Consider the following 20005-nt stretch of genomic DNA (forward strand, 5'->3'; position numbering starts at 1 on the left):
TTTTAAGGGAGGCACCCTACTTTCTGCCCAAGTCCCAGACTGCGTGACCTGCTGGGCTTCCCCCACCCTGAGCTCCTCCTGCCAATTTCAAAATTGAGGCTGAGTAGAAGATACCCTTTAGTGACCTCGCCCACCCCACATAAAAGTTTGGATAAAAATTAGGGCGGGCAGCAGTGGGGAGTCTTTCTGCAAACTGTTGGCAGGGACAATAAAATTTTGCCCCATGGCTGCGCTATTAGCTTAATATCTGATATGATGAATATTGATAATTGCATGTTAAATAAAAGACCTAAAATTCTGCCCATGTGCATCTCAGGGACCTGGGTTCATTTCCCTGCTTGGGTCACTGTCTGTGTTGAGTCTGCACGTTCTCCCCATGTCTGTGTGGGTTTCCTCCGGGTGCTCCGGTTTCCTCACACAAGTCCCGAAAGACGTACTTGTTAGGTGAATTGGACATTCTGAATTCTCCCTCAGTGTACCCGAACAGGCGTCGGAGTGTGGCGACTAGGGGATGTTCATAGTAACTTCAGTGCAGTGTTAATGTAAGCCTATTTGTGACACTAATACAGATTATTATTATTATCCTGCTTTGCTGCCGGAGGAGTGGAAAATGGAGCACAGCCCAGATCTACCAAAGTTCATCCTGATCACAGGAATCCAGAAAATCCTGGTTCTGCAGGCAGACACAATGGTGGATATTCAACTTTTGAGACGCCAATCAGTCGAAAGGCAAGAATAATATTGATGAATGTCACTCATGTCAGCCTTTATATTTCAAAGTTGTTTTTAAACCAACTGGCATATCTTTTAATTAATGTACCAAGTTGTAGTTCTAATAGCTGTGGAAAAGAAAATCCACCGTCACTAAGCTTGATTACATTTTTGAAGTTTTAATTAATATTTCTCACTTATTTACCTGACTTTTTTATATTTTCAAATCAAATCAACATTCTTTGGGGGTTTCTAATTTTCCCTTGAATTCTGACGATCTCTTCATACAGTGTCAAAACAAACATTTCCAATGGTCAATTACTTCTCAGTCCAATTACTGGATCATTGTTGAGGCTCCCTAGAGGTCACCCTGGAATCTTGAAATAAAGCAACTTTCTTTGAAAGAATGCAATGGCAATGAAGAAGGCCTCTGTCTGCTGAGGCTGCTTCAGGCTGATACACATCAGTTCCCAGAACTCTTTGTCGTGGGTCTTTCTGAAAATAATGGGAAGAGGCTCAAAGTGGAAGTAGATTTTCAGGATCAAATAAGGGTCAGGGGATAAGAGTTTAATGGTGAAAGCAAACACCAAAAGAAAAGTAAGTATATGTGTCTAAAAAGTGGCAATCTCAGGTGAACTGCAATTAGTCTTATTAAGCTTCAGTCCCTGAGGAGAGGACTCCCATGCTCTTGCTGCACATAATGGCACCTTCAGGATGTTTGGCTAGACTAATGTGTGGTCCTGTCATAAATGGAGCTGTCATTTTTGAGTTAACCCAGTACGTGGAAAGAACAAGAAGGTGGTGTGCTTGGAACGCTGGGAGTGTAGTGCATCAAAATTTAAATATTCGGTAATGTACCGTTGTAGTATCGGCAATTGCTCTTTTTGCACATCAGGTTTGAATCTAGCTACAGATCCAAAGTTTTAGTACTGAAAAAAACCTGGTGGGATGGCCGATAATTAAAAAAGAGAGTACTCATAAAAGCGGTGACAATCTTTACCCATTCACTTTTAACAAAGTAAAACATCCAGAAAGCATTTGACCGAAAAGGCTGGGGACAAAATATTGTTATGTTTGGCAGTTTGTGTGGCCGCACATTATTGTGAGCAACTCCACATCCACTGAAATAGACTTTAGGGGATTTGATAGATGCACCATTTTCTAAAGAGTGCATACCACTTCTCCCAACTGCTTCACCAGGAAATGAATATATAATTCCATGAGGATTGGTTCCTCTGACCTAACACCCAGCTGCTAATTTTGCTAATTAAAATGAAATTTGAAGATTTTGACAGAGTGGATACTGGGACAATGTTTCCTCCTGTGAGGAACAGCATAACTACAGCCCATCAATATGAGATAGTCACCAAGAAATCCAATAGGGAATTCAGACAAACCCTATTTACCCAAAGAGTGCCGAGAATGTGGAACTCATTACCACAGGGAGTAGTTGAAGCGAGCAACATAAATGCATTTAAGGGGAAACTAGACAAGCATTTTAGGGGGAAGGCATGGTTACCATGGTAGATTTAAATGAGAAACAATGTGAGGAGATTTGAGTGAAGCATAAACACCAGCATGGACTGGGTGGGCCAAATGATCTGTTTCAGAGCCGTAAATCCTACGTAACTCTGAAATAAACAAGTGTTTCTTTTGTTATGACAGAAAGTATGATTAAATACATCAAGTTGTGGTGCGTGCTCACAGAACAATAATTCCACCTCTGCCCTTGAAGATGTTTTATTATGCATTTAATTTTCCCCTTCTTTTTAATCTCATATGCCATACACCAATCTCAAGCCAAACTCACAGGCAAGAAACCTGCTCTCTGATCTTGGCATGCTGTCCTTGAACTGCACCAAGAGATATATGACAGCAACTACTAACTTTCTCTAACTATAGGGGCACCACAAACTGGAAGAGTTCACTGAGAGTGCACTGAATTTTGCATTTGACGTTTGATATTTTATGAAATGGATTCAAAATTTCCAGTTAGGGGTATATATAATTTCAGCTTTATTTTTACACAGCAATGGTGAGCTAGTTAACATTTAAAACAAATTATTGGGGATGATTTGAATCCTTCTGACCCTGCAAAAGGTGGGCAGGCGGGTAATTAAGAAAAAGCAGATTACTTACCCAAATTCAACATTGATCCATTGGTGCTATGTCAGATTTTAGTCTTGAGAGTGGATGAAGCAGTGACCAAAAGCAAGCAGGGGCCTTGCAAATTGAGATCTCATTTCCAGATATAAATGGGGCCCAAGTGCATTCCAATCTCGAGTGGGGAAGTCACACAGATTTCACCGTCAGGTCAGCAGTTGGGCTGCAGACAGAATGGGCCCTTCAAAGTATGTGTAAAACATTCGTTCCGGGGCCAGGAGGAGCACAAGTGATCCTTCAAGCCCTACAAGGAACGTTAAAGTCTGCCCTGCCCTGGACTTCACTGTCACCCAAACCGCCCCCCAAACACTGCCTCCAACCGCCCCCACTACCTCCAACCATCATGATTCAATATAGAGCATTCCCCACAACTTTATTGCCTCCTTTTATGTCGGACGAAGCATCCTATCCTTTGGCAAACCATCCATGTTTGCAAGGCAGCTTGAAGATGAGGCTTGTGAATGGAAATACTGGATGTGAAACTCCAGCCATATCCCCTGCGTGCTCAGGGTTAAGAATCAATTGTTTTGTACTTTCCTCAATGTGTCAAAATCAGGTTTGATTTGGGTTTTTTAAAATTGTTTTCCCGTCCTGTGGAATTAAATGCTTGAAGATACTTATTGATTTTTTACCTTTAAAATAATGTAGTTAAAGCTGATATTGTGTTGGTAATATTGGAACTGTCCCACTTTCTCCTTCTTTTAGGCCTGCATCAAACTGAAAAGCAGAAGCTGTCACATTGATCCCAGATTTCAGCAATTACTGCTCCTCAACCAGTCACCATGAGATGAAGCCTTGGCTGACTTTACCTGTAATATCTCTTTTCTTCCAATTAACACCTCTCCCAAATCCTTCTGCACAATGTAAACTTGTCTCTTGTGGTGGATTTTTAAAAATTATTTCTATTTCAGTCTGCTTCCTTTCTATTCAAGCAAAGCGGATCTCTGCAATCTATAGCTACGAGCAGCAATTTGGTACAGCTAGTAATACTGCTGCTTCGAATCAAAAAGGCATATGTTCAAGATCCCAATAGATTTGAGCAGAGGTTGGCACTTCAGTGCAGTACTTACAAAGAGTTTGTTGGAGGTGCCATCTTTTGGATGAGATATTAAACTGAAACCTTTTGTGCCTGCCCAGGCAGACATAAAATAATCCATTGCAATAATTGGTGCGGAGCAGAGGGCTCTCGTGGTTCACTGACTAACATTTCTCTCTTAATCAAGCTACGAAAAACAAATTATCTGGTTGTTCAAATATTTGTGGGACCTTACTCCCAGCAATTCACTGCAGCAATTATCTGTATAACTATAATGGTTGCATTTTGACAGGTTTTCATTGGTTTTAATGCCTTTTAGGATGTTCTAAGATTTTACAGAATATCATCACAGTTTAAGTTCTTTCTTTTAAGCGTATTAACGTTTATAGTTATTTTGTGTACTAATTTGGGAGAACAAACTCTTTGCTTTTCAAAAAGGTTTAAAAATGAATTTTAAAACTGGCCAGCTGTAGCATTGTGAAATAGAAGTCACTGAGGCCTTAAAGGTTGACACAACGTTAGTCTCTAATAATTTTATATGTTTTGTCTTGATGTCATTTAACTTACTCCCAATTTTAAATCCATGGGAACAGGGTGTGCAGAGGAGGCTACAGGGGCATGCCCTTCAATTCTATATACCATAGGGCAGAAGTTAATGCCCTCCAGCTTGCTGAGATTGGTGTTGGGGGTATTTAATATGGTGGGAGGGTGAAGAACGGGAGGCCCATTTCTGCCCCAATTAAGCCCGTGGTGGGAAGGCCTGGCACAACATTTCCATCCTGATCTAAATCGAAGCTCTAAGGTAGGTAAATAATGTCCAAATAACATTTAGGGGCTCATGCCAAAACTGAGAGAACTGTCTCACAGACGAGTCAAGCAACAACCTAACATAGTCATAGTCATACTGTCATAGTCATACAGAATCATACCATACAGATCATATCCCAGACACCACCATCACAATTTCTGGGTATGTCTTGGCTCACCGGCAGGACAGACCTGATAGAGGTGGTGGAAAAATGGTGTGCAGTCGGGAGGGAATTGCCCTGGGAGTCCTCAACATCGGCTCTGGGCTCAAATATGTTTCTTGGCACCAGGTAAAACATGAGCAAGGTAACCTCCTGCTGATTAGCACATCAGCTGCTGAATCAGTACTCCTCTATGATTAACACCACTTGGAAGAAGCATTGACGGTGGCAAAGGTGCAGAAAGTACTCTGACAGGGGCTTTAATGTCCATCGCCAAGAGTGGCTCTGTAGTACTTGTCATAATATACACCAGTATATAATGGTGCAGACACACCCACTCCCTGTGATGCCGGACAATGGCCCCTGCTTCGCGAGCCAGGAATGGTCCAACTTTGCCAGCAGGTACAACTTTGTGCATGTGACATCCAGGCCCCTGCACCCCCAATCCAATGGCAAAGTGAAAAAGGGCGTCCACATTGTCAAACGGCTCCTCTGCAAGGCTGCCGATGCAGGATCCGACTTCTACCTCGCCTTGCTGGCCTATCGTTCGGCCCCACTCTCCACGGGCCTGTCGCCAGCCCAGCTGCTCATGGGTTGCACCCTCAGGACCACGGTGCCGTCTATTCACGTCCCAGACCTCGACCATGTTCCGGTCCTTCAGCGGATGCAACAGTCTCGTGCACAACACAAGGCAGCGCATGACGCTCGGGCGACTGATCTCCTTGCTCTGGCGCCAAATGACAACATCCGCATCCATCTTCCGGAAGGTGGCTGGTCTGCAACTGCTGTGGTTCTTCGGCAGGTGTCTCCCCGCTCGTACCTGGTTCGTCTGCCAGATGGTTCCATTCACCGCCGCAATTGGCGTGCCCTTCGTCTCGTTCCACGCTCGCTACGTGATCCTCCACCGGTGCCACGCCCTCCTGTTGTCCCCAACCTGGACTATGTGGAGATTCCGAATACTCTGCATCCTCCTCACTCTGCCGTGGCCCAGCCCGTTCCTCAGCCGGTGGCTCCTGACCCACCCTTGAGGCGATCAACCAGAATTTGTCGCCCACCTCAGAGACTTGACTTATGAGGTTTACAATGTTGGACTCTTTGATCTGTTCTGTTATCCTGTTTCATCATTCCAGTAGTTTGTATATAATGTTCATTTCGTTGTTGGTGTGACACCCTATTTCTCTGCACCAGGCACCTTCCCGTGTAAATAGATTAGCCTCATGTACATAGTCATGTAAATAACGCACACACACATAGTCAGGTACATTCACTGCACAATATTTATTGTCACGCAGGCACATGTTCATTATATAAAAGGGGGGATGTCATAATATACACCAGTATATTATGGTGCAGACACACACACACACTGATGGACATGCTGTGGGACCAATCAGCATACACAACACTGCAGCCAATCACCAGTGAGAGCACACGCACTATAAAGACAGGGGACAGGAGAGTTCCCGCTCATTCTAGTAGCAGCCAGCTCAGAGCACAGAGCTCACAGCCTGCAACACAGACATTCACCATGTGCTGAGTGCATCACCTGGTTGGGACTAGGCAAGGGTCAACAGTTAAAGCTGGTATTGCATTTACCCACAGTTCAAGTATGTTAATATAGTTAACCTTATAATAAAATAGAGTTGCACCACTTCCAGTGTTGGTGACCTGTTTGTGATCCAGAACACCCAACACATCAGTACTGCCAGATACCGAGCTGGCTGGGTCCAAAAGGAAATAGCTACTAGACTGGATCTGCGGCAGGTGTTGAGGGAACCAACATGAGGGAAAAATATACTTGACTTCATCCTCAACAACCTGCCTGCTGCAGATGCAGCTGTCTAGGACAGAATCAGTAGTAGTGACCATTGCACAGTCCATGTAGAAACAAAGGGTGAAGTTCTCCATTTGGGTGACTAAGGGCCAGATTCTGCATTTCTGAGAAAGTGTTGATGCCGGGACTGAATTGCGTGCAGTCCGCGTTCCCGTTGGGGGTGCTATTTATGGAGCAATTCAGGACAAGCTAATGGACCAAAGGCTGCGTATAGGTGACCTCTAGTTGGGGTAAGCCCTGCTGATCTCCTGTTTCCTCTGCAATGGGGCAGCGCTTCTGAGGACTGCCAACACGTGGTGTGCCCCTAATTGAACTTGGCCTTTGATGATACAGCTGTGTATGAGGGTGTCCAGACGGGGTGGCCTGGATGGACTCCCAGATGACGAGAGAACTTCTGAGCATTTGAAGGACACAGGCAGAACCCAGCTGTGTGAGCAGCCAGAAGCCTGTAAGTGGCACCAAAGGGGTGCATTTAAAAGACAGATTGCAGCAAGATGGCTGTCTGAGCCAGCCCATCCCGATCCCAAGGGGGACAGCACAAGTCCACAGATTTGGCACCAAGTCATTACCCTCCACAGCCCCCAGCCCAGGCAACTATCCCCCAGCAAGCCCGACTGTTTTCAACGGTTTTTCAGTGTTTTTTAGCCTTCCACTCGGCCTCCGCAACCATAATGCCCAGTCCACATTTATAAATAATTGCAGTAATTCATGCCCGTGTGATTTCTGTCTGAGAGGAGCGGAACATCGCGGAAGGGTGGAGTAGTCTGTGTCCAGCCCTCCAATCACATTCAAATACATGCAACTGCCATTTTTGCATACCGCTGTCGGCATGGGTCACAAATCTCATTATCGCCACCGGCGAGGGACGGAGTATTGCGGCCGAATCAGCGTCGGGCCCAAACTTCGATTTTGGTCGGATGCCTGGTTCACTGCCCGATTGCAGTTCGCATTTGCGGTGGCGCGAGGCAGAGAATTTCGCCCAAAGTTACACCTTCACAATGAGGATTACCTCCATCGTTTTGTGTGGCACTACCACTGTGATAAATGGGATAGACTTTGAGCAGATTAGCAACTCAATGCTGGGCATCCATGAAACGCTGTGGGCCATCAGCAGCAGCAGAATTGTTCTCAACCACATCTATAACCACATAGCCTGGCATATTCCCCAGGTTACCAGATGATGATGCAACACAGTACAACCTGCAAGCCAAATAGCATAAGCAGCAAGTAATAGACAGAGCTAAGCAATTCCACAATCAGCAATCCAGATCGTAGCTCTGCAATTCTGCCACATCCAGCTGTGAATGGTGGTGCTCAATTAAACAACTCACTGGAGGAGGAGAGTCCACAAATATCCCCATCTTCAATGATGGAGAATCTCAACACATCAGTGCAAAAGATAAGCAACAATCTTCAGCCAGAAGTGCCGAGTGGATGATCCATCCCAACCTCTTCCAGAGATCCCAGCATTACAGATGTCAGTCTTCATCCAATTCAATTCACTCCATGTGATATCAACAAATGGCTGAAGGCACTGGATACTGCAAAGGCTATGGGCCCTGACAATATTCTATCAATAGTTATTCCTCCACAAGGGGCTGTTTAGCACAGGGCTAAATCGCTGGCTTTGAAAGCAGGCCAACAGCACGGTTCAATTCCCGGAACAGCCTCCCCGAACAGGCGCCGGAATGTGGCGACTAGGGGCTTTTCACAGTAACTTCATTTGAAGCCTACTTGTGACAATAAGCGATTTTCCTTTCAACTTGCTGTGCCCCTAGCCATACTGTTCTTGTACAGCTACAACACAAACATCTACCTGGAAATGCGGAAAATTGCCCAGGTAAGTCCTGTGCAGAAGAAAAAGGACAAATCCAACCCGGCCAATTACTGCCTGCTCAGTCTGCTCTCAATCATCAGTAAAGTTATAGAAGCAGTCATTAACAGTGCTATCACATAGCACTTCGTCAGCAATAACCTGCTCACTGATGCTCAGTTTGGGTTCCAGCATGGGTTACTCAGCTCCTGACCTCATTACAGCCTTGGTTCAAACATGGACAAAAGAACTGAACTCCAGAGATTAGCTGAGAGTGATGCCCTTGATATCAAGACAGCAATTGAACGAATGTGGCATCAAGGAGCCCTAGCAAAGCGGGAGTCAATGGGAATCAGGGGCAACCCCTCCACTGGTTAGAGTCATAACTGGCACAAAGGAAGATGGTTGTGGTGGCTGGAGATCAATCACCTCAGTTCCTGGACATCACTGCAGGTGTTCCACAGGATGGTGTCCTAGGCTTCAGTGGCTTCATCAATGGCTTGCCATCAAAAGGTCATAAATGGGGATATTCGTTGATGATGGCATAATGTTCAGCACAATTCGCAACACCTCAGATACTGAAGCAGTCCATATTCAAATGCAAAAAGATTTGGGCAATTTCCAAGATTGGGCTTATAAGTGGCAGGTAACATTCGCAGCACACAAATGCCAGGCAATGGCTATCTCCAAGAAATGAGGATCTAAACATGGCCCCTTGACATTGAATGGCATTGCCATCACTGAATCCCTCACTATCACCATCCTGGGGGTTATATTTGACCAGACATTCAGCTGGACTAACCATATGAGAACTGTAGTTTCAAGAGCAGTTCAAGGGCTCAGAATCCTGTGGTAAATAACTCACCTCCCTACTCCCAAAAGCCTGTCCACCATCCATAAGACTCAAATCAGGAGTGTCATTTGCGTCTGGATGAGTGCAGCTCCGACACCACTCAAGTAGCTCGACACCATTCAGGACAAAGCAGCCCACTTGATTGTTATCCCTTCCACAAACATTCAAGCCCTCTGCCACCGAGAACAGTGTCAGCCATGTGCACCATCTACAAGAGGCACAGCAGGAACCTATCAGTGTTCCTTTGACAGCACCTTCCAAACCCACAACCATTACCATCTAGAAGGATAAGAGCAGCAGATACCTGGAAACCCCACCACCTGGAGGTTTCCCTCCAAGTTACTCACCATCCCGACTTGGAAATATATCGCCATTCCTTCACTGTCGCTGGGTCAAAATCCCGGAACTCTCTCCAAAACAGCACTGTGGGTGTACCTGCACCTCAGGGACTGCAGTGGTTCAAGAAGGCAACTCAGCACCACCTTCTTAAGGACAGTTAGGGATGGGCAATAAATGCTGGCCGGGCCAGCGTTGCCCAAACATTTTTTTAAAAGGGCCTCATCCTGCCACCATTGGTATTAATCTAGCATCGGACACTGATAGCCAACACCCCTTCCCTTGCTACCGACACCACTACAACCCCCTTCCCGCCATCATTCCTCTGCGCCTTGTCTATCAGCGATTCCGGGCCTCAGGTGGGTGCAGTACCGGCAGCAGCCACTGCCTCCCTGATGGGCACTGACAAGTAATAAAGAGTAGGCAGCCTCTGATTGGTTGGAAGCTCTTGGCATGCGAGACATCCAACCCTGGGACCTTGACCAGAGGGTAGGCCCAATACTGCCCAGTTAGCTGCCTAATTAGCACTTAATTCAATGGGCCTTTGTAAAAAGGGTGCAGGTTTTCACTATCTGGTGTGTGCAGATTCCTGTCGCCCCCATTAATTACCACCCATTATTTTCAATTAAAAGACTTAAATAATTTATAGCGTAATTGTCTTGTTAACAACGACAGAGCACCAATTCTGGAACAAGGTTTAATGATATAAATTAAAACCCCTTTGTTTCCCCCACTCATCGGAACAAGTTTTTTTAGGTTCCTCGTGCCTCTGTTGATTGGAGATGAAATATAAATATAGGTATGGATATTACTTTGGGCACCTGTGTGTAGAAATCTGCTAAGCAACAAAGTAATTTGAAGCAAGTAAAAATCAGCATATACAATCAAATGATGAAAAAAGATTGAGGCACATTTTACGAGTCAACAAAAAAGACTGCAGTAATTGCAGCCCCCCCCCCCCCACCGTGAGAATAGGTGACCTTCAAACTTGTACACATTTCTTAACTTGCAATAAAATGTAATTGCCCTTCTTGAAAACCAAGTGCGTTTATTTTATAGATAAACAGTTTGTGAAAAAGATGGCTTTAGGAGAAGTTCTAATGAAAGTAAGAAAATTTATTTTAAAGAGCGAGAACCTGTGTAATGGCCAAGTGAAGTGATTGCAATGCCATTTATAACCTTTTAACTCGAGTTATCCCGCTAAGTACACTTACATGGAATGTTGCCTTTGTCTCAACCCATGTCTGTGTTGGAATGTTAACAAAGTCGGGAGAAGCCCTTTACATAAAAGAACTAGTGTAAGAGAATAAATCTACGCTCAAGGAATAAAGCAGATGTCTTATAGAATTTTGTTAAAAGAAAATGATTATTTCAGTAAGTTGCTCCGAACATGCTGGTGCATATATCAATATGACAGTTAGCACAAGATGTAAAATGAATTAGGGTGAGGTTTAAATGCTGAAGCCAGTGTCTTTGCTCATATCTGTTAGCAGGTAAAAATCAAAAAGCTTTTGTGTGTGGCATTACAATCCACTTCCCGCTTCCCCAGTTTCATTTATGCTTTTATTTTACAGCTTTGATCTTACCCAGAGCTACTTTCCACAGCCTTCTTCAAACAGGACCGCCTCCTTCCTAAAACCAACAGGTACATTGAGCTTTGAGGTTTTAATACTGGAGACATCCAAAAACTTAAAAATTCCTCTTGGCCCTGAGTTGCCCTTAAAGGGACAATTACCACACCCCCACAAAAATGTAAACTGTCTGTTTACAGTCTATGGTGTGTTTATATTGAGTCTTCATGTCGGAATTGAAAGTCAGTATACACCTCTTAGTACGCAGATGGAGTGGAGCTAGTCTGTTTGTATTACTGGCTCTGAACAATGCACAATGTGTGTCACGTTTCCTCCATTCCTAAAGCAGTCCCCAAGAAGCCAGAGTTCCTCTTTCATCATAAATCCTCTTTTTCCTTCAACAAACCCATGTGTAGGAACATTGTTCCTGTAGCTGGCCATGCTTTTCTCCTGCCTTTCTCACATTTCTGGACAGAATACAGAAAAACAGATTTGTTTGCTTGTGTGCTCCAGGACTTTTTCCACGCAGGGTTTCTGTTCAAGGAACACCATCAAAATCAAAACGTTCACCATCACAATTTCTTCCTCTTTCAATTTTCTCAAAACTGTATTTTTTTCTTAGTGCAAAGAGTCTGCCCTACACATTCTGGGCTAGACTTTCAGAAGGCATTAAACTACTTAAAGCCAATAAGCTTAACAGTACTGTTACAAATTACATCAACTGTGAATTTAGGTTCATTTGTCTTTGTTGGTGGCTGACTGAGTGAAAATCAGAACGATTCCGTTTTCTCCTACAAGATGCTGGTCTATTCTAGGACCTCGATACAATGGAACTCCTTAACCTCCCTCATTCTTTCCCACCGACTACAATCTTATAATCTGGGGTGGGATTGTCTGGCCTCCCAGCCATGTGTTTCTCAGCGGTGGGAGGTGTGCACCACTCGCTGGCGGTGGGATTCTCTGCTCCCGCCGCTGTCAATGGGAATTCCCATTGAAGCCACCCCACACCACCAGGAAACCAGTGGCAGGGGAGCACTGCTAGCAGGACCAGAGATGCCCCCACCAGCGAATGGCTGGAGTATTCTAACCCAGAAGTTTAAAACCCAAATTTGATGTCACTTAAAACAAGACTTTTGATTTCACTTGTAATTTATTTGCTGATCTATATGACCCATTCTAGTCAATAGTGGTCAAGAGCATCAAGCAAGTGTGATGAATGTGAGGAATTGCCACATTTTATTTGCAGCAATGTAATTAAAACCTTGGTTAAGATGCATATTGTCAGTCTGTCTGCTAAAGCTGTGATTAAGGGGTCATAAAAGTGAAATAATAATTGATTTTTCAGGTGAAGCATTCTGATAATATATTTGAGAACCATTTATGTGCTAACTAATGGAATTCTTTTTACATTTAAATGACAACTGGGATGTGGATATTTTATGAGGGGTATTGTGCTTGGTCCTGGCTAAACAGATCATGGGACATCTTGTGGGAGGAGACAGAAGACTGCCATATGTTTTGGGTACAAATTATGTAATTAAGGGGCGGCACCAAGTCTGTCTGAAATGCTAGTTCTTCCTAGGATTTTAATCTGAACAGAGGCATTTCAGTCTTGGTCCTGAATGGTTCTCTCTACAAATATCCTTCACAGAGAAAGTAAGTAAAAATAACCTTCTTGTTAACTTTATTCATGAATAGTATTTGAACTATATTGATATGCTTAATTGGAATATAGTGGCAGATTTAGGAAGTAACCTAACGTTTCTTCTTTCACTGAAGAAATAAGGTAACTGTTATTCATCTGTTGTAATGTGGTTAATCCTATGTTTAAATTAAAGTTTGTTTGAAAATAAAAGATACATCTGGGTCAGTGTTATCACTCCTGTGCTGCAGTAACTGTTCCTTGCAATTTTACAAATTGCAAATTGTCGGGTTCTCAGCTGGGATCCTAATACAGGTGATTTACACCCTGTTTTCTCAGAGCTTTGGGATTTATAGAGTTGGACAACCTTTCTCATGTGCAGGAGACCCATGGATGGCACTTACTGGGGAGGCACCAGAATCCCAGCCGACAGTTGCGTCGCTCCAACAGGGATGTGCCAATTTGTGTCAGGTTTTCAGGTAGCTGTCAGGGTATTTGTCGGGCTGCTGGTATTTGGAGCTTTTCACTGTTTAGAAGAGTTGGGAGCTGTGTTCTGGTCTGTCTCTGTCACCAATAACTGCTTCTGATCATTTGTGCTTGCTGCTTCACCAGATGCAGCACCTCCTAATTCACAGGTTCCTGATCTCGGTGTTGCTGCATGGAAGGGGTGAACACATGACTCTGCAACCTGGGCTTTTGAGTTATCGGGTGGGATTCTCCATTGGCTGGTGCCAAAATCGAGAAATGCGATTGGGCAGAGAATAGGTTCCGACGCCAAAATCGTGGTGGGCGGCGTTTTGAGCCAAATCGGAATTCTCCGTCACCTCGACAGTGGCTTCAATGAGCTCTGGAACGCATGTACAGTAAACACCCTTTGCATATCATTAGCGGGCCTGACCCGGTATTCTCCAGAACCTCCAGGATGCTCCACCTCCGATGGGCCGAGTTCCCAATGGCGCGGTTCACTTGTGCATTTAAATATCATGAAACCGGTGTCATGGCTGCTGAGGGAGAGAGAGGGGGGAGGAAAGGGTCACACATCGCCATAGTTTGCTGACAGTTGTGCGCTGGCCGGGAGGCTTCTGCCAGGGCCTGGGGGGGGGGGGGTGGGGGGGGAGTATCGAGGGGGTATCAGGCGTTGGGATGTGGTGTTGGGGTGGACGGGCATGGAACACCATTGACGCAGCTGGAAAGGCAGCCATGCAGGTGCGCACGTCGCTGACTGCCCACTGTGAACATCGGGCTATGGGTTGTATATGCGTGCCCCCAGGCCACTGCTCTAGATGCCCTCTGGCCCCAGCCGTTCCATCAGCTGTATGGGCATGATCCAGCACAACCAGTGCCATCTTGTTGGCCGAGATAATATGTGAGGGATTGTAATGTGTAAATGAGGCTGCAGCATGTCAGCCTCCCGAGTGTCAATCACAGACCCGGCGAGTCCCGTACCGTTTTGCATCGGAATCGATTGTGTTCCACGTGTCACCGGTGCTAGCCCCTACACAGTCATTGAATCGCTCTTGGTTCAGTGCCAGTTTTCCTGTCGCAAAAGTCCATGAATTCTGCTCTGGCACCAGCACTGAGGGCTGGATTCTACGATTGCCGAGGTCAAAATCGCATTCGACGATTGGCTGGAGAATCAGTTTTGATGCCAAAATCGGGGGGCGGCGCCTGTTTTCGGATGCTCCGCCCCGTCCAAAACGGCCTCAGCGGTGAATGCGCCGCACGTCGTTGGGATGGCCTCAGGACGTCACCTTAAGGCCCTTCCCGATGCTCTGCTTCTGATGGGCTGACTTCTCTATGGCGTTGATTTGATTTGATTTAGTGTCACATGTACCAAAGTACAGTGAAAAGTATTTTTCTGCGGCCGAGGGAACGTACACAGTACGAACATAGTTGACAAAGAGAATAATCAACAGGGTACATTGACAAATGGTACACCGACAAACAGTGATTGGTTACAGTGGGGAACAAGGGGCGGGATTCTCTACTCCCGCGCCGAAGTGCCCACGCCATCGTGAACGCCGTCGAGGTTCACAATGGCGTGAAACGGCCCCTATCCCGACCGATTCAGGGCCCGATAATGGGCTAGGAGCAGGGCCGCGTCATCTACACGCGCCAGGCCTTGTGCTGCGTAAAGGCGGCGCCGCATACATGACGTGGCCGGCGCCGCATAACTGGCGTCACCCGCGCATGCGTGGTTGCCATCCTCTCCGACTCCACCCCGCAAGAAGATGGCGGACGGATCATGCGGGGCCGTGGAAGGAACGAGGTCCTCCTTCAGAGAGGACGGCCCGACGATCGGTGGGCACCGATCGCGGGCCATCCCACATTTGAGGTACCCCCCGGTGCAGGATCCCCCCCCTCCCCGCCCCCCCCCCGCAGGCCACCCCCCCCCAGCATTCCCGCGCTGTTCCCGACGGCAGCGACCAGGTGTGGATGGCGCCGGGGGAACCCGCCATTTTGGCCTGGCCGCTCGGCCCATCCGGGCCTGAGAATAGCGGGGGTGCCAGAGAGTCACCATTTTGGGTGTCTCCGGCGATTCCCCGGCCTGCGGCCCGCGGAACTCGACGGGGCCGTTCTCGCTGCTTGGGAGAATCGCGGGAGGGTGTCGGACCGGCGTCGCGGGAAATTTTGGGTCCCAGGCGATTCTCCCAACCGGCGCGGGAGTGGTGAATCTCGCTCAAGGTGCTGCACTTGAGCTCTGCGTTTTCGTCAACCTCGCGTGGCAAATGCGGACTGTGTCCAGCGCCGCCACAGCCGGGGGGGGGGGGGGGGGGATGCTCCACTGGCCAGGGGCACGTCGGCCGGGGCGGGGGGGACTGGTGTGGTCCGGGTGTGGCGAGGGAGGTTACAGGGGAACACTATCTGGCAGGCCAGGACCACTAGCAGCCGGCACCATGTTGTACGGCGTGACCCCTGCAGGTCGCCGGCATGCACATGCACGACCACGGACCCAGCAATTCTCCATCTGTATCTGCCGGGAAAGCCGGGGATTTTACGTGGCGCGGCTGCTAGTCCCCCAACGGGTGGAGCATCGGTGCAGGGACACATGCTCCGGGCATAGCCTCAAAATTGGAGAATCCAGCCCTTAGTCTCAGAAATGGAGAATCCCACCCATCATCTTTCAGATCCTGCTTCTGACACAAAATGTGCAAAATGCGAAAAGGCACAAGAGTTATCATACCACCGATAGGCAGGTGTTCGGCTTTCAAAATATGCCTTAAAAGATGTCACGCTCAACTGAATGTGCATTTTTATTTCTTAGGGGCATGAAAAACTACAAGTATAAGATGGACACCCTGTTGAATCAGCAGATCAAATGTAGATTATTTGAAGGGCTGCTGATACCCTGTATGTCCTACTCTATCTTGCTGAGAGCCATGAAACTGCTTACCCTGTCCCTAGTCTTGAGCCTCTTCCTTGTGTTATGTGCTGTTTTCTCGAAAGAGGGGTCAAGAGTTCATGTGTGACAACTAAAAATTAAAGAGAGTGCACATGTGGGGCTTCTGCATGTGCTTCAGGGGAGAAGGAGCAAGGCGCAAGCGAAATGCTGAGGCGATGATCGGAAAGGAAAGTCATTTGAGTGTGAAATGAAGGAGTCATGATGGGAATTCCTGGTTGCACATTCACTATTATATGAGAAGAGATTGCTGTTAGTTGCCGCTGTGAATTAAGTCAGCAAACAAAAGACGAGTGTGTGTTTGGAAATGGGAGGTGGTATAATATGTCTTTGTGATTAGTGGAGAACGTGGAGAACGATGAGGTACAGGAGAGGGAATTATTTGGAGTGTTGACGGAGGACAGGAAAGGATTGTTTCCAGATGTTATGCAGAGAGGGGTGAGAAAGGATGGGTTGCACTACCCTTTTGTTCTCCTCATATCTTTGAAGTATTTTCTGCATTCAGTTCAGGTCCTTGGAGTGAGTGCTTCTGGGATTCACAAACTCAGCCATCTCTCTCCAGGTCTGCTGTATGTATAGCTTGGGAATCTTCTTTCGACTTTTGGGAAAGGGAACCTCCATCACTGCCCCAACCTTTCCAACTCCAGGACTTCCAGGAAAGGGTCCGATAATCTGAGTTTGCCTTGCAATTCATTTGGAAAGGTTAGGTCCTGTCAGCAACATTGGCAATCTAAAAGAAGTGACTGCAACCACTGTTTAAGTGGTGCATTCACACTTTCAATGAACTTCAGCTGGCCTGCTGGAAATTCCTCTCTGCAACTGGCCCACTCTCAGATGTCATTTGATGAACTCCCACCTTCATATTATAGCAATGGCAATTAAAGTCAATGGGTCTGCTGCTTCACATGACTGGCCCCTCCACTCAAATCCCAATTTCAGTTGAATCTTGCCTGCTAGCTTCAGGTAAATAAAAATATGATTTTGTTTCACACACAAAAAAAGTAGCCAATAAGTATTTTATTTTCCCAACTTGGGTGAAAAGCGGTAGAGATTTAAAAAATACTTAATCATTTAGTCCATTTGTTGTTTTTCAGGAATAATCCTGTGTTTTCCACAAATTTAGGTCATGCATGTTGACAAAATAATCACCAATGCTTGCAGAAGGTTTAAAATACAGTGGTTTCCTCAGTATTAGTGAAAGCATCAGTGTTTCAACCTCCAAAAGAAGTTATTTTCCAATCACCAAAATAGTGCAAATTGTGCCAACTCTGGAAGCCATTTTGTGTGGACCATTTCATTAATACCTTTGCTGTTCAGATTGAGAAAAAACAGGAAGCTGAGAGGACATGTTAGCCACGGTCATGGCCATATTGGCAAACACAGGAAGTATACTGGTGGTTGTGTCAATGCTAGTAGTCTGTACCATCACAGAATCGACTTTGATAAATTTCATCCAGGTTACTTTAGAAAGGTTGATATGAGACATTGTCATCGAAAGAAGAATCAGCTGTTCTGCCTGACCATAACTCTGGATTAATTGTGGATGTTGGTCAGTGAATAGACAAGATTGAACTATGCAAAGAAACTTGAAGGACAGTACCTGTTTTTAATGTTGAGCATGCTGGTTACTATAAAGGGGCTTTGACAAAGGGTCATCTGGACTCGAAATGTTAGCTCTTTTCTCTCCCTTCAGATGCTGCCAGACCTGCTGAGATTTTCCAGCATTTTCTGTTTGGTTTCAGATTCCAGCATCCACAGTAATTTGCTTTTATCCAGTGGTTACTATAAAGTTCTGGTCAAAGGGAGACCGCCAAAGCAGCCAGTCATTGTCAAGGCAAAGATCTTGAACTGGAAAGCTGAAGAGAAGATCAAGGGAGTTGGTGAGGCCTGTGTATTGATGGCATACATTTTATAATCGAGTGTACAAATGAAATACAGTCACTTTAAAACAAATGAAGTTCCATTACAATAAAACCTACATGTACACAGTGCACAAGGAAAATATTGGATATTTTGCAGAAAAGACAACTTCCAGCTGCAGTTATTAGATGCTTATCCATGAATTAAAAATAGCTTTCATGTAAGAGGTAAGATGAAAATAAATTAAATTTTCCATTCTAAAGTTTTACCCTCTGATAAAGTTGCTCAGTGCACCCGAAATATGTTTTAATAACTCCTACAATCCTCATTTTGGCAATCACAGGCACATAATCGCCACAATTTACCAACATTTTAATGGGCAGTAAATTGCCAATCTTGGTTAGAGAGGCTCCTTTTTAATTCATGTTGGAGATGTTAGCAGCATTAACAATGATTGGAGACACAGATAGGTCAAACCAGGCAGGGAGATTTAATAATGGGAGATGAGGAAATGGCTGAGGAACTGAACAGGTTGTTTGGGTCGGTCTTCACAGTGGAAGACACAAATAACATGCCAGTGACTGATAGAAATGAGGCTCTGACAGGTGAGGACCTTGAGAGGATTGTTATCACCAAGGAGGTAGTGATGGGCAAGCTAATGGGGCTAAAGGTAGACAAGTCTCCGGGACCTGATGGAATGCATCCCAGAGTGCAAAAAGAGATGGCCAGGGAAATTGCAAATGCACTAGTGATAATTTACCAAAATTCACTAGTCTCTGGGGTGGTCCCGGCAGATTGGAATTTAGCAAACGTGACACCACTGTTTAAAAAAGGAGGTAGGCAGAAAGTGGGTAATTATAGGCCTGTGAGCTTAACTTCGGTAGTAGGGAATGTTGCTAATTGTGTTTCTCTTTATTTGGCTCTGAATATGGTGGCCAATATGGTCACCTTCCTTAATTCTAATTATGTTTTGCTTTAGAGTCGGCAGGTATCTTTTGATACCGCCACAAGGTTCAAACCGAATACTGATCAAAGACTCGGTACACCAATTAGTTAGTTCAAAGTCAAATGCTTATTTAATTACACACAGTTAAATATAATCATGCACAAACACAACGGACTAAACTATCACTACTGCTAAAGCCTATAGTTAGCTTCGGGCACCCACTCAGTCAGAGGAACAATGGCCGTTATTCGGTTCTGAGGCTGCTGGGGTCGAAGAGGTGAAGGGGAACAGCTAAGGTCGTCTCTCTGGTAGTGTGCGTTGACCTTGGACTTACTTGTTCTGGTGCAGCTTTTGGGCAGGTCTCTCCTTGGTGAGAGCCAGAGCCAAGTGAGCGATTCTCTCTTGGGGGATCCTTCTTATACTCAAAAGGGGCTTCGCGCGCTTTTGGGCGGGCCTTGAACTAGGCCCCAATTAATTGGGCCGTTTATCAATCGTTCCTATCAATTTCCTCCAATAAAGGGGTGGGTGCCCTGATGGCTGGGTGTGTCCTAGGTGGCCGTTGGCCTGCTTTGTTCTAGTCTCCTCTGGCGCCGGGGTGTCTGCCTTGGTATCGTTTACTTAAATGTTACTCTTTTGTCCCCGGAGATGGCTCATTAGTATGGTAATGGCTTTGCAGTTTTGGTCTTGTCTGGGAGCTGCGGCTCCAATCAACAGACAAACCCTGCACCTGCTTGCTTTCTCAGTATTGTCCATTTTCCCTGCATTCTTTGTAAAGTGTCCATTTTGTAATCGGGATGTGGCCATCCCAGATGGCTACAGGAAGATGCTGGAATCTATCATCAAGGAAGAAATAGTGAGGCATCTGGATGGAA

At 45.8% G+C, this 20005-nt stretch overlaps 1 protein-coding gene across 1 annotated transcript; it reads left to right on the forward strand.

Moving 5' to 3' along the window:
- Positions 1-610: 610 nt before the first annotated feature.
- Positions 611-18242, forward strand: LOC140389032 (large ribosomal subunit protein uL15-like). The gene is given in 3 exon segments (XM_072473198.1): positions 611-729; positions 17579-17923; positions 18077-18242. Coding segments are annotated over 3 exon segments (630 nt in total).
- Positions 18243-20005: the final 1763 nt, after the last annotated feature.

Source organism: Scyliorhinus torazame, chromosome 14, assembly GCF_047496885.1.
Source record: "Scyliorhinus torazame isolate Kashiwa2021f chromosome 14, sScyTor2.1, whole genome shotgun sequence".
Classification (NCBI taxonomy): domain Eukaryota; kingdom Metazoa; phylum Chordata; class Chondrichthyes; order Carcharhiniformes; family Scyliorhinidae; genus Scyliorhinus; species Scyliorhinus torazame.